The sequence below is a fragment of the Calonectris borealis genome, chromosome 3, assembly GCF_964195595.1.
Source record: "Calonectris borealis chromosome 3, bCalBor7.hap1.2, whole genome shotgun sequence".
Classification (NCBI taxonomy): domain Eukaryota; kingdom Metazoa; phylum Chordata; class Aves; order Procellariiformes; family Procellariidae; genus Calonectris; species Calonectris borealis.
Window position 1 is genome coordinate 37,979,463 of NC_134314.1, and position 15,155 is coordinate 37,994,617.

The following is a 15,155-nucleotide window of genomic DNA, read 5'->3' on the forward strand; positions in this document are numbered from 1 at the left end:
TATTAAGAAAGTGGTTATGCTCATTTTATTGTGAATAACTGTTTAGCAGTGGAAGAATCTGCCAACTAAAATAGTACTTTGCTGCATGTTACCTGATGGTAGCATAGCTTGAAAGTAAACAGAGGAGAAAGCTCCCTCCACACCACCCCCAGTCAAGTCTGTCATGCTAACTTTCTTCTCTCTTATTGCTGTGTGATTAAATTCATGCAGAAATGGGAACTTTCGGGAGAAATACATAACCAAAGAGTAAAAACTGCATACTTAGCCTCTCAGAAGTTAGCTAAAGCCCAATATTCTGAATCTGTGAAAGCAGTGGGATAAGGTATTTCCCATAATATTATTGTTCTGTAAGTATTTCAAAATTTACTTTGGAACACACCATTGCGGTTTAGGATCTTAGCCGTAGCTTATTACTCGTCTCTACATAAACAACCAAGTAATCATCTGTCATTTCATAGGATGATGGTGGCATTGTTACAGATTTTTTGTATTTTTTCCTCATTTGTCTGTCAGAGTGGACCTGCTTTTCTGTATATTTGAAACTTGTAGCCAAAAGTCTTCACACAACTGCCTTTTTCATCTGGTTCACAAAAGGCAATCATTACATTATATGTTGGCATGTGATGTAATTAACAATGTTATTTCAATAGGCAAATATCCAGCTCCAAATGTACAGCTTTCATTGCACCTTTTCCACCATCAGAACCAAAATCTAGTGGGGGTGATTCATATGACCTGGGAGATTTACAGGTAACTTAAATCTTTTTAAAATAGATATAAGGAACTCTACCTGTCTGTCCTATGGTATTAGAAAGGAAAATAATAACACTTTTTTTAATTCAAGAGAGAAATAAGGTAGAATTTTCCTTTATGTTAAGTAATCAGTTGCGAATAGAAATGTTCATTGTGGCTTTTAAATTTGAAAATTGTTATGCATAATCAGGCATTAAGAAAGAGCTTTCTCTAATGATACATCTGATGGGAGAAATGAGGGGGGGTGTTAAAAATCTGTCATGTGATTTATGAAGAGGGGATAAACAGATTTTATCTTGACTACAGGAGCACTTTCAGCTGTAGTAAAGAGTTTTATCATGGGATGTACTCTATTCAATGAAGTCCACTTAATTGAGTTCATTAAGTGCCCTGTGGAGCTGTCAATTATGGCTTTTGATAGAGATTAGTTTCGAGCTATGCCTTGCATTTTCATGTCCTGTGTCTCTGTCCCCCGAAACAAAATTCGAGAGTAGAAAGCATTTAGGTCTTTGTTGTAGAATCTGTATGATGGAAATTCAGAATGTTGATGGATTTAAAAATAGTATCAGTAATGCTTGTCTGTGTACCCTGCACTGTTTTCTGAAGTGTATTTGCTTTTGGTGCTTCAGTCATTAATTATCATAAGGAAATGTCTTTTGAATCTCCTTTGATTCTTTTTAAGATGCTTTTTGTTTTCTTTAGTCCTTACAGGAAAAAAATTCTTTACAGTTGCAGGTGTTGGATGAGAACAGGTTAGAAACGGCTACCAATTCAACTGTAACTCTCAAAACCAAAATGGATACAAGTCTTGCAATGAAAAGAGAAGGTAACTATTAATATGTGATTTTTAGTAGTTTGAAATAAAATAAGCATTGAAAATTTGCTGTTCTGCCTTTTAAAAAATGCATTGCTAAATAAAATATTCTTCAAAAACTGAAAAAGTTGGTCTGCGTGGAATTGAGGAGCATTTAATTAAAATTGGCTTTTGAGTGGTACCTGTGAAAGTAGGAAAAAACAAAACAAATAAACAAAAAAACCCAAAACCCCAAAACCAGCAAACAAACAAAACCAAAACAACAACAACAAAACCCAAACAAAACAAAACAAAAAAACCCGCAAAATCCCCACTGCAACACCATCCAAAAGTGTGGAGTGCTGGACTTGAAGTAAAATGCCAATTCATGATGTCCTTAGCTCTTACAATACACATAACATAAATAGGCACTGAAATAGCAACAATGCAAGGTTTCAGACTAAGACTTGCCAGCGGAGTGTAGACAAATGTTGCCAGAGTATCAGATAACAGTGCTAGTTTATACCAAAGAAAAGGTGGATGTTGGCTGAAAGAAATTCAAAGTAAGGATTATAATGTTCTTGAGGGGTAGTCTGTTTAGATTTTTTTGAGACAGACTCAAATTATAGTAGTTTGCTTTTCCTGTGACTTTACTTGTATATGCTCCTAGCTTACTCTATAGATGCCATAGCTCTAATTTCTTTTGTTCAAGTTTAATCTGTGATTGGTTTGGCTGAAGTAAGCTTAAAAAGGTGAGACCACGACATTGGCTTTCACTTGAAAAAAGTGCAAAGCTCCCGCAATTCTCTCTGAATACAGAACATCCACGTCATCTCTTGCTTTCAGCGCTCTGCTTTCTATCCTGTTTACCCGTTAGTACATGAAACACTAGGTAGCTTTTTCTGCTGCTGTTTATGTATCAGAGACTATTTCTTATGTTAGGATTGTTCACATATCTGAATTATTTGCTTCTGCTTTGGTCAGGCTTCTCTTGTCTTTTTCTTGGTTTCATCTGTTAAGTGTCTGTTGTCTTTAGTCAGTTTCACTGCCCCATGCACATTTACTTCTAAATGGTAAATTTATGTCACTCTGGGCATTTCTTAACTTGTTGTAATATAGTGTTTTCCGCACCTGAGTTTTATCACAGCATATGCATGCATCTTAATCTTTGGGCAAAGTATAAAATAAATAATATTCTTTAATGTCATAGTTATTTTTCTTAGGAGGTTTCCCAGAAGTATGAAGACACTTTGTCAAAAAGCAAATTGTTTGCCCCCTTTTTTCTGATGTCCTGCAAAAAAACCTGAATTCTTTTCACCATTCTTTCCATATACTCAGTGTAATCTAATTTAGGAACTTGTACCGCAGGGATCCTTTGTTCGTGTGAATGACACCTGTACTAAATAAATGCGTACTCTTTAGAGGCTTATTAAATTTCAGTGTCAATCAAATGCACTGTTACACTTTTGATTACTGTAAATGCTCTTGCTTTAAATAACATGATGTTTCAGCCTTAACTGTATTGTTCATTGTGCTCCTTGATTATCGGTAAAGATAGCACATGATGATGCTTCTGTCTAATTTTTAGAAATTTTAGTTTTTAAAGAAATCTAAGTTCTGTTATCATTTGAATGACTGAGATTCTTATTGCATTATTAACATACTTTTGGGGAATGATTTTTAACTTATTTTAGGAACAAACATTTTTGGTGTATTCCAAAAATTACATAAGCTCTACTTAAGCATTTATCTAATGCATGGAATTTGACTACTGTGTGAAGTCACCTCATGACATAGAAATAGGGGTGGTGTGAGATTACCTTACATTGTGGTCTTTCTGGGAAATGTTATAAACAACTCAGATTTATAGCAAGTATTTCAGGGCTGGTAAAATTTAGAAGGTTACTACTAATGACTTAGCACCAACACTGTGGAATATGGAATACGTGTAGTAATCTTTTACAGTTGCTTGCCACTTTTGTGTTTTATCAGAAATCTAGTTCCCTAGATGACTTTCTGATTTCTGATCCTGCTGAAGAAATTAGGTGAAAACCTCTAATAATATTGCAAGAGTTTGATTTAGGATTATATACCTATTGTATGAAAGAAGAAGATTTCGTTTGAAAAATGCTGATTTTTCAACTTCAGTGTCCCCTCAACCCCCCAGCAAAACCTTTCCCATTGACTTGTATTGGGAACGTTTTGGGGTTTAGGTCATGCTTTCCCTGTTTGTGCTTCATTCAAGTTTCCAGACAAGATGCTGGTTGTAGTAGCACAGTCCTTCAGTAGCTGAATTGCACTCAACTTCTGCTTAGCATTGGATACTGCTTTCTAGTCATTTGAAAACAAAACTAAACAAGCAGGTAAAGGAACACTCTTAGGCTGTGCTATTTGCAGCCTGCCCTGCAATCTTCCACCAACTCAATGTCCTATTACCTCTGCAAAAGGAACCATGAGATGGAGCATGCCGTGTCCCTTTATGCCTCTGGCTTCAGTCCTTACAGTGGATTATAGGTTGTCTATTGTCACAGTCAACAGACTTCTAATTTGAAGTACTGCAATAAGCTCATCTTAAATGCTTTATAAACCTTCTCAGTGTCCCAGTATGTTGTAGTACAAATGATGAATATGATCCTGTTCTGTGTGTTGAAGGAAACAGTTGTATCTCTGTTACTGTAGTTAGTAGTTACCTAGTAGTATCCTAAGATTTTGAAGAAAGTTGCCATGTTACTACACTGAACTGAATGTGAATCCTGATGATTACATTAATGCCTTTTGATGCCTGATTCCATTAAGTCAACTGTTTTCATTTATTCTGATATAGAAAATGAGGTAAAATTCTTCTAGAAACTGTGGGATAAATCTGCCAGATTCAAGTACTAAATATCAAGTTTTTTTAATAATGTGATTTTTTTCAGAAAAAGTCCAGCATCAGAAGCTGAAGATACCAGAGCCAAGGAGTCTGGAAAGTCAACAGCAACAATCTAGTTCTGGTGAAAGCTATAGAAGGCAGTTGGAACAGATTAAACTAAACTGTGTTAGCGCCAGAAAAAAATGGCCAAGTCAAGAAGTGACACAGAAAAACTGCTATAGAGAGGTAAAGCAGCAGGAATATGTAGTGATTTTCTAGCTGCAGCAGCTTTCACATGTTGAAAAAGTGATTTCTGTGTTTCTTAATTGTGGCTTCTTGTGTGGAATAATATCTTGCTTTGCCCTCTGTAGGGAAAACAGTCGAGCCTTGAACAATCTGGTCATCCTGTTTCAAGAGGTTTTTCACCACCAGATGCTGTTTCTAAGAAGAGTGATCCATCACATGTTTGTGGAACGCCAAGCACCACATATAATGACTATATGGACTGGTAAGTCACTTCTTTGAGCTGCACACTCATGAACGGTAGTTGATCTCTGGAAAGACTTGAGCAGTTTTTAACAGGGTTTCTTAAGCTTTTCTGTTCAGGTAGCAAACAAGATTTGCAAGTGCTTCCGACGCTTGATGTCAAGTGCCTGACTTGAAGATTCAGATTGCATTTAGGGAACTTTGTCTTCCCTGTCCCATTTTCAGCATTTGGAAGTACACCATCAAATCAATAAGTCCTTATTTCAGCATCTACCTGTTTCTCTGATCCCTTGCTATATGACACTTTCTTTTGGATGCCTTGTTTTTTGTGGCTGATAGGCTTTTTAGATTGATAACTGTATATCAGTCTGGTTCCCATGATGCAAGTGTCCGTGGGTTTTAAAAAAAAAAAAAGCGTAAGGAATCTAGAGGCTTGCAGAATCGAGCACTGAAGTTAGGAAATGCTAGCATTTGTTTATCCATGCAATCTTAAATTAGGCATAAACCCCTGTGCATGTGTTGATAAATCTTTCTAATTATATGATTACTTACTATTTTCATAAGTCTCTAGGATGAATCATATAGGTCAAGGCTGTATGATGAGTAAGCACTGTTCCTGTTTGTAGGACCTCTGCCTCTGTACCTGTAGAATTTAGAATATATGTAGTGAATGAAGCACATCATCTCATGATGGAACTTGATAAAAGTGGTCCTTGAATAGATTTTGGTTTTGCTTCTTTCAAACTTTGATAATATGGAAATTTTAAAAAATTAAATTCTCATTATACACAGTATGTACGGCACATAGTAAATATGCAGAATTGTTGAGTGCTTTTGTGTTCAGTAAGAACCATGCTTTTGACTGGTTTTGACTGTTTTTTTTTTTAAGACTTTTGTCATTTTATTGTCTACAAAAAAGTCCTAGGTGTATAAATTCTTTTCCAGTTCTGATCTTAGCATCAATTTCTGAAAATACTGTGTGTGTGGGAAAGTATATTTGGTAATATAACTAAATATATGGTAGACACATCAAGGGAACAAATCAAAAAGCGAAAATGATTTCTTGCAATCTTTAGTTTTCTTAAATACATGATCTTTCCGCTCATATACATTGTAGCTAAAGCTCTCAAAAAACCTTTCATGATTGTCTTGAAGTTGTCTATCTCAATATGCTCACTTTAAAAAAAAAAAGTCTCTCTTAATCTAAAAAGGTTTTGAATAAAGAACAATAAGCTAAAGAAAACTAACAGTAGCTCAGACTATCTTGCTGTCTTATGGTCAGCTCTTCTAGTTATATGGTGCCTTCATGTTCCAGTTTGTGGGGAGTGCCAGCTAGTATCTGAAGATGGGTATTTAATTACTATTTTAAGTCATATTTCTCAAGTATGTTATAGTTTAAGTGTACTTCTAAAGGACTTCTAAGTCAAGAAGTTGAAGTGATCTTAAAGCCGAATTATTGAATGTAGCAGAAGCTCGGGCTTTTGCTAGTCAATAGGGCTTAATTTTCAAGAAGCCTCGAAGATTTCAACTTTGCTAGAATAATCTTAAAAAACAACACCACCACAAAAAAACACACCACCACCACCACCACCCCCCCCCAAACAACTAAATGCAGATATTGTTCATAATTTCCTTTAGTTTCAGAACGCCAGTTGTAAAGAACAACTTTCTATCAGGATGTCAAATTTCTACTCCCTACAGCCAGCTCCCATATTTCCTACCACATACTCCAGCAACTCCATTTCAAAATCAAGGTGGCTTGCAGGTAACATTTTTAGGTTGTCTTCTGCCATTTTTCAGTACATATTTTCATTGGAGACTACTTTAGGTTAAATATATACATGTATGTATATTTTTTTTTAATCTAAAGTTGGTGTTCATCTTTGGATGAGTAATGGAAAGTCGTCTGTATTGCTTATTCTCAAAATAAGTTTCTTCATTTGTATGTCTGAATTTAGGTAAAATAAGTTAGCTCTTGAAAAATCAGTTCAGTTGTGTCAAAATCCTGAAGCCTATATGTCTGAAATCTAAGCCTTTGAAAAGGCTTAGATCCTACTTCGTGACAGAGGCAAGAACTAGAGTCACTATTTTTGTTCTGCTATGCTTGTATAGTGGTACTACCCACTACAGTGGAGTACCCAGAAAGAGAAGCTGTGTGTGTTAGAAACCATAAGAGTCTGAGGGAGGTAAAAGAATGAAGAATTGCATTCCTTCTCCATTTTGTTAGATTTCACAGATTTTGATGCATTTGTAGTGGCCTGAAATCATGTAAAAATGGATTACCTCAGATGGGTTGCACATTCAGGTAGGAATCTTCCCAATTTTAGATAGAATTGGGGGATAGGTTTAAGCTTCCTACCAGAGGATTAGTATTTAAAATTTGTGGCTATTCTACAGCTTGGTGTAGCAGGTACGAGCAATACAGGCTGTTTCGGCTTCACAGCACTGAAGTCTGTTAGCTAGTAGTTAGCTTCAAATAAAATAGTAGGTGATTTGGGTACAGCTCTAAGTTGCATGCTGTGACTGGAAGTCTCTTAGTCTAGTTTCCAACATTATCTGTAAAGAGGGAGGTGTCTCTAATGATCTGAGAAGCCTATTAAAGAACACCCTGTTCTTGATTTCCAGTGTGAAGAGCATTGGTATCTTTTATAAGAGTTCAATGTTACATGCCAAGTGATGATCATTATACAAACACTTTTGCTATGGGGATCTTTAGCTTTCAAGACAAACGTATATAAAGTTTAGCTTTACCACACTTCATGTTGTTCAGAAAGACCAAGACAACTTAAAGTATATTATCTTAATAAAAAGTAGACCTCTACCACGTTCCGCTGCATGCATACCAATAGTTATTTTCTTAACTTTTTCTGTATGTACACAGGTCCCAGCTTCTATACCTTCACATGAATGTCTTGCCATCAAAGGAAGAGTTTATACAATATTAAAGCAAATAGGTAGTGGAGGCTCAAGTAAGGTAAGATGCTCTTTTGTCCTTTTAGACAGTCACTCATTTACGCAGTAGTAGTTGTATCGTAAAAATACATCTTGAAGTCATCTAATAAGGAATGCCTAGTACTAATATGTACAAAGTGTTTGAGTGACCAGATAATTTAGAAATTTGTTGTTTTAATGCTATGCTTAGAATTTAACCCTCATGGATGCAGAAGAAACATAGTGTACAGATTAGATTTGGTACAATGCTGTTTTATGAGTTTTCATATAGCCAGCAATAATAACTGAATTAATGTCTTATTATGAAAATGATGCTTTAATTATTACAGGATGTTAAGCACAGTACTGTTCATTTTAGAAGGGAAATAAAGTAAGAACAGTGGGTAGATAAAGGGAGGGTGTTGAAGTAAAGAATAAAGAGTGAACAGAAATTCTGAACAGATGGGGTCAGAACACTGAACAGAAGTTACAGAAATAGGAAAAAGTGATCACCCAACTCTCATGAGCATCTGAAAATATCACTTAAATCAGTAAACAATGGTGGGAACCCACTTCCTTTTGATTTCTGCATGAAGGCCTGAAGGTAGATTGTGTATGCTCTTGAAGATAACAATTTCTATGGTGGAGTGAGTATTAAAATTCCTAATAAAATCAGCTCTCCATTATAAGAGATGTGCTGCAGCATTACTGTACATCTTAATTTGAGAGGCTATTGTTTAGGGCAGTGTGATTACATTGTTGGGAAATGTGTGGCTTGTAAGGTTGATTGAAAGTTTCTGAAGTGGACAGACCATCCCTTATTACTGAAGCCTTCTGTAACTTGTGTGAGAAGTCGAGTGTAAGTATGACTGAAGTGATGAGTGAGCTGCTTTTTATAAGGAAAATTGGGGTCATAGGAACTTGAGAAACAGTTTTGGCAAAATCTCTTGTTCAGAAGATAAAGAATTATAACAAAAACAACATAAGCAGTTTTGTGTGAGTTAGATTTCTCTTCTGTCTCCCACACCTCTGCTTCACCTGTATGCTTCTGTCTGTGAAGACTGTATTACTAGTCACAGGGACAGCCTAAGAATTTGTGTGTAAGGGAAATTTATATGTGCACACATTTGTTAACCCTTAGTAACAACCTATGTAGTGCTTATAATCTGCAGCACATGGAAAGTGAAATGGTTACTTTTAGTTAATCTGAAGTATGCGGTGAAATATAAATTGGATACTTAGGTGATAACATTTCTATTTAAAACTTTTTTTAAAGTATCCTTTTGACTTGCCAAAAATTGCCCAGAAAGCTTAGTTAGAGCTAGTTTTAGAACTGAGTATCTCTAATCTTATCCTTAAGTTCAGTCCACTAAATCCTCTGGTGTTTTGTTTTAAATGCATGGATTTTCCTGAACTGGCTTTAAGTGCCTGAGATGGTACTTAAGAATGACATTGTTTTATAGCTTTTCAGTTTTTTTAATTAAAAATATTTGATAGTTGTCATTTCATCAGTAGCTTAATTGAATGGAATATGCTCAAGCTCTTATGTTGCAATTATCATGCTCACTTAAAATAGGCTTCCTCCTCCGCAAAACTGAGGAGTGCAGAGGTGCCATCTTAAAAAGTGACAAGTATTGTCAACAGCATGTATACTTTATTGGTTTTCAGGTATTTTACAATCCAGTAAATAGTCACAGAAAATAGGACTAGAACTTTGTTCAAATTCCCCATATGTCTAGATTTCAAAATTTTTAAACACATTTATTTATTCATATTTATTTAGACTTGGCTTATATTTATGACCCTTTCTGCCTAATTTTTTATTTTGGTTTCATGTTTGCATATGCAGGAACTGGCAGAACCAAAGTGGTACTGAGCAATCAAGCTGTGTGTTTTTTAGTGATAGAAGAAACAGTCCGGGTGTGTCATAAGAGATGGGAAATTGGTTTTAAATGTTGCATTTCTTATATGATTCTGTTAATCCAGAGAGTAATTGTCCTGGTTCCAGCTGGGACAGGGTTAACTTTCTTCCCAGTAGCTTGGGGGGTGTGCTGTGTTTTGGGTTCGGTGTGAAAGGAGCGTTGATGGCCCATTGATGCTTTGGCTGTTGCTGGGTGATGCTTGCACCGGGAGGGGGGAGCACAGCCGGGGTGGTGGACCCAGCTGGCCAATGGGGTATTCTATACCATGGGACATCATGCTCAGTATAAAAACCAGGTGTGTGGGGGGGCTTGCGCCCCGTTCGTGACACGCGGTCGTTTTGTGCATTGCCTGTTTTGTGTATTCTGTTATTGTTGTTGTTCTCATTGTTATTATTACTGTTCTACTTAGTTTTATTTCCATTATTAAACTGTTTTTTTCTCAACCCGGGAGCTTTCCTACTTGTGCCCTCCCGATTCTCTCCCCCATCCCACCGGGGGGGGGGGGCGGTGATCAAGCGGCTGCGTGGCGTTTATTTTTGCTGGCTGGGGTTAAACCACGACAGTAATAAATTGAAAAGAATAACAGAATAGAATATTTCAGTTGGAAGGGACCTACAATGGTCATCTAGTCCAACTGCCTGACTAATTCAGGGCTGACTAAAAGTTAAAGCATGTTGTTAAGGGCATCATCCAAATGCCTCTTAAACACTGACAGGCTTGGGCCATCGACCCCCTTTCTAGGAAGCCTGTTCCAGTGTTTGACCACCATCTTGATAAAGAAATGCGTCCTAACATCCACTCTAAACCTCCCCTGGCACAGCTTTGAACCATTCCCACGCATCCTGTCACTGGATACCAGGGAGAAGAGCTCAGCACCTCCCTCTCCACTTCCCCTCCTCAGGAAGCTGTAGAGAGCAATGAGGTCGCCCCTCAGCCTCCTTTTCTCCAAACTAGACAAAGCCAACATCCTTAGCCGCTCCTCAGAGGACATTCCTTCCAGCCCTGTCACCAGCTTTGTTGCCCTCCTCTGGACGCATTCAAGGACCTTCACATCCTTCTTAAATTGTGAGGTCCAGAACTGCACACAGTACTCAAGGTGAGGCCACACCAACGCTGAATACAGCGGGATAATCCCCTCTTTTGACCGGCTGGTTATGCTGTGTTTGATGCACCCCAGGCTGCGGTTTGCCCTCTGGGCTGCCAGGGCACTGCTGACTCCTACTGAGCCTGCTGTTGACCAGCACCCCCAGATCCCTTTCTGCAGGGCTGCTCTCCAGCCACTCCTCTCCCAATTTATACTTGTGACTGGTGTTACTCTGTCCCAGGTGCAGAATCCAGCATTTGGACTTGTTCAATTTCATGCCATTGATGATTGCCCAATGCCTATCTAGATCCCTTTGCAAGGCCTCTTGTCCCTCAAGAGAGTCAACAGCACCTCTCAGTTTAGTATCATCAGCAAACTTGCTAAGGGTGCATTCAACTCCTGCATCCAGATCATTGACAAATATATTGAACAGGACTTGGCCCTAGAATTGAACCCTGAGGAACACTGCTGGTGACCGGTTGCCAGCCAGATGTAGCCCCATTAACTAGAACCCTTTGAGCTCTGCCCTTCAGCCAGTTCTTCAGCCAGCGCACAGTGAACCTGCTTATCTTACAGCTGGACAACTTGTCCAGAAGGATGCTGTGAGGGACAGTATCAAAAGCCTTACTAAAATCCAGAAAAACTATATCCACCACCTTCCCTTCATCTACTGGATGGGTGACCTTATAGAAGGATATCAAATTGATTAAACAGGACTTTCCCTTTCTGAACCCATGTTGACTGTGCCTGATGATTGCATTGTCCTCTAAATGCCTTTCAATAGTACCCAGTATGATCTTCTCTGTAATTTTTCCAGGAACTGTGGTTAGACTAACAGGTCTGTAGTTTCCTGGGTCTTCCCTCACATCCTTCTTGTAAGTTGGAGTAATGCTGGCTAGCTTCCAGTCAGCAGGGTCCTCCAGGAAGAAAAGCTTCCTGTGTTGGCAGCATACAATTGTAGAACAAGGGGATGGAAGGCGCCTCTGCATGTCACTTGGTCCAACAGTCTGCTTAAAGCAAGGCCAAAATAGAGCGGGTTACTCCTGGTCTCCTGCAGTTGAGTTTTGAGTATCACCAAAGATGGAGATTTCACAGCCTCTCTGGATAGCCTGTTCCCCTGTTTGACTACATGATGATGAAAAAAGTTTCCTGATATCTAATTGGAATTTTCCTTGTTATTAGCTATGCCTGTTGCCTCTCATTCTTTGATGGTTCAAGAGGAGTCTATCTTTTTCATACCTTCCCTTTAAATAGCTGAAGACAGCGATAAGATTCCCTGTAGCCTTCTCATCTTAAGACTGAACAGACTCAGTGCTCTGAGCCTCTTCTCATGTGCCATGTGGTCTAACCTGCAAATCATCTTGGTGAGATGAAATGGATGTGCAGTGGCAGGTCAAACCCTTATGTCTGTGGGAGGTGTTATTTTGCGTTCTGTATCTTAGGAACAGTTCAGACCTGTGGTCAGATACATCTAGTGAAATATAATGTGGTACCAAGATGGTTTCTGACAGAGCATTTTTTCTGTTGTAACTGGTGGCTTCTTTCTCAATTTTTCTTCATGCTGACTTGTATGAACTTTGTAAATTTAGTGTTGCTTCCCTTTGAAAAGGTACACACTCTTTGAAATTCTGGCTGTGGTGAGATGAGGGACCATAGTAAATCAGAATTAGATTGAATGAAGTTATTAACTGATACTGTTTTGCAGGTGTTTCAAGTACTGAATGAAAAGAAGCAGCTGTATGCTGTCAAATATGTGAATCTAGAGGAAGCTGATCAACAGACTATTGAGAGCTATAAGAATGAAATTGCTCATTTAAGTAAACTGCAGCAACATAGTGATAAGATCATCCGCCTTTATGGCTAGTGAGTAAACAATAATTTTATTAAACCAGTATCTTTTGATACAAAGAAGTTGCCTTCAATTTTAACACAAGTATATTTATTTATTTTTAGTGAAATTACTGATCATCATATCTACATGGTAATGGAGTGCGGAAATATTGATCTCAATAGCTGGCTCAAAAAGAAAAAAAACATTGATCCATTGGAACGAAAGAGCTATTGGAAAAATATGCTGGAAGCTGTTCACACCATCCATGAATATGGTATTCTTAAATAATTCTAGGTATTTGTATAGGTTATATGGCAGAGATAATATGAATGTGTTTAAATTTTGGAGTCTTAGTTTTGGTGTAAGCCTCGTGATCTTCCAAGATGGGTATTTACCGCATTGTGAAAAAAAATTTCAGTGAAACAAAAGGCGAGAGTAAATCTTGATGCAGAGGTAGACGTGCTTTGCTAACTCAAAGGGATCTCCAAGTGTCACTGTTATATAATGCTTTCTATTTCCTTGCAACAGCCAGAAAATAATCTTTTTTTGTATTAGACTACATTGTATCCCAATACTGCTTGTTCTCCATTAGACTCAAATTTCATCCACTTATCCTCTCCAAAGAAGCTTTGACATTAATGACATCTTTTACACAGCTGTCTTCCTTACTTTGACACAGTGTTTCAGCTTTTTCTCATAGTTCTTCAGGCCTTCCTTTCATCTTTACCTATGTAATTGAAGTGCATGCATCTGTATTCTGTTTGGCTGTATAACATGAAGGAGAGAGCAGATTTGGATCCTTTTCCTATTTAAGAAAAAAAAAAGTTAAGAGACCTGTACATATAGCAGAGAGCATCACCTTTTCACAGCACAAGAACACTAGAACATTCAGTAATATAGAAAAATAGTAAAATCTACTAAAACACAGGCTACATACTACGTGATATGTCCTTGAAACAAACAATTTTGGAAAATATAAAGATGGATTGGTTGATTACATGGATAATAACCAAAATTCATAATGAATTATGTAAGTAGGGTTTGTGAGAGGTCAGTCATATGTAATCCTCAGTGAATGGTACCTTTGAGATTAGGAAGCAGAAAATCTCAGACTAAGCAACATAATTCTTTTATTTTAAGTACCTGCTTAGCTAATTATTTAAGAGAAAGCTATGGGAATGGACAGGCCATTGAGGTGATCCAGAACAGCAGTTCAGTATGGCAGTGTGCACATACAGCTAGAGGGCCTATCCCTAACTGAGAGAAACTATGCAACTCAAGTCTCTTGGAGCTATTTTGGGGTTCCTGTAGATTTGAAAAAATAATAATTGAAACTATAAACTCATGCAAGTCTTAACTGTTTAAAAAGAAATAGAAACACTTCCATGAAATCTGCAAAGAATAATTCGGTTTTGGTCAGATAAAGCTGATCCGCACCTTCTCTCTGTGCGAGGGTTATGGGAATTGAGCAATAAAAAAAAAACATACTTCAGTAGTAACTCGGATTGACTAAACCTGGATTGACTTTAAACTCTATTTTACAGGCATTATTCACAGTGATCTGAAACCAGCAAACTTTCTGATAGTTGATGGAATGTTAAAATTAATTGACTTTGGCATTGCAAACCAAATGCAGCCAGATGTGACAAGCATCATTAAAGATTCTCAGGTGAAATACTTCTGGAAAATTGATGTTCATTTTTCTGTAAAGTGCTATAGTACTTGCTGATTATGTTGATTCATGTAGTAACTTCAATGAATACTGCAATTTTATGCTCAATGGTTTTATATGTATATATAAATATAAATATATATTTAATATAATATATATTATATACAAAATATATACATATATATTAATATATATGAATTTTTAGATGTTTTTATTGAATGGAATAACAATGGCCTTTAGCCGTAGTAGAAATAAATTTTCAAGATATTTTTCAGTGCTTTGAGACAAAAATCTAACTTTTTATCAAGTTAAATTGAGTTAAATTAAGTGTATGCTTCACTTAAAGGAATATTTTTATATTTTTATGTCTAGGTTGGCACAATGAATTATATGCCACCCGAAGCAATAAAAGATATGTCTTCCTATGGAGAAAATGGGAAATCTCGATCTAAGGTAACATGATCTTTTTTCTCCTATTCCCTTCATGTTAAGAAGAAAGTAATTCAGGCAGGTATCTTAAGATTTAGTTTTCTTAAAATCTTCCACTGAAACTAGAACACAAGGAAATCCATTGTGCCACGACGATGGTGGGCAGAGATTGAAGGTTCAGTTTATTCCTTTCAACTACCTAAAAGCATTTTGCAGATGGTGTTTAGAAAAGTGTAAGTGCTGAATTAGTGAGTAAAATTGAAAGCAAAACAGATGCACAGGCTTTGGCGTTGGAGGAGCTGATAATAATATAAAGATAATATCTAAACTGACAATAAACATGGAAGTATTTTAAAATCCATTTTTATGGAGCAATATAAAACCGTCTTCCACTATGTTATCA

General features: G+C 37.1%; 1 protein-coding gene across 1 annotated transcript in view; it reads left to right on the forward strand.

Annotated features, from left to right (window-relative positions):
* The window catches only part of TTK (TTK protein kinase), a 39,084-nt gene that overhangs the window by 19,556 nt on the left and 4,373 nt on the right, over positions 1–15,155 (forward strand). Inside the window, exons 10-19 of the mRNA XM_075145370.1 lie at positions 651–750; positions 1,456–1,579; positions 4,465–4,643; positions 4,769–4,905; positions 6,522–6,648; positions 7,765–7,857; positions 12,526–12,683; positions 12,774–12,925; positions 14,196–14,320; positions 14,696–14,776. Coding sequence (XP_075001471.1) covers positions 651–750; positions 1,456–1,579; positions 4,465–4,643; positions 4,769–4,905; positions 6,522–6,648; positions 7,765–7,857; positions 12,526–12,683; positions 12,774–12,925; positions 14,196–14,320; positions 14,696–14,776 — 1,276 coding nt within the window. The remainder of the gene's footprint in view (positions 1–650; positions 751–1,455; positions 1,580–4,464; positions 4,644–4,768; positions 4,906–6,521; positions 6,649–7,764; positions 7,858–12,525; positions 12,684–12,773; positions 12,926–14,195; positions 14,321–14,695; positions 14,777–15,155) is intronic.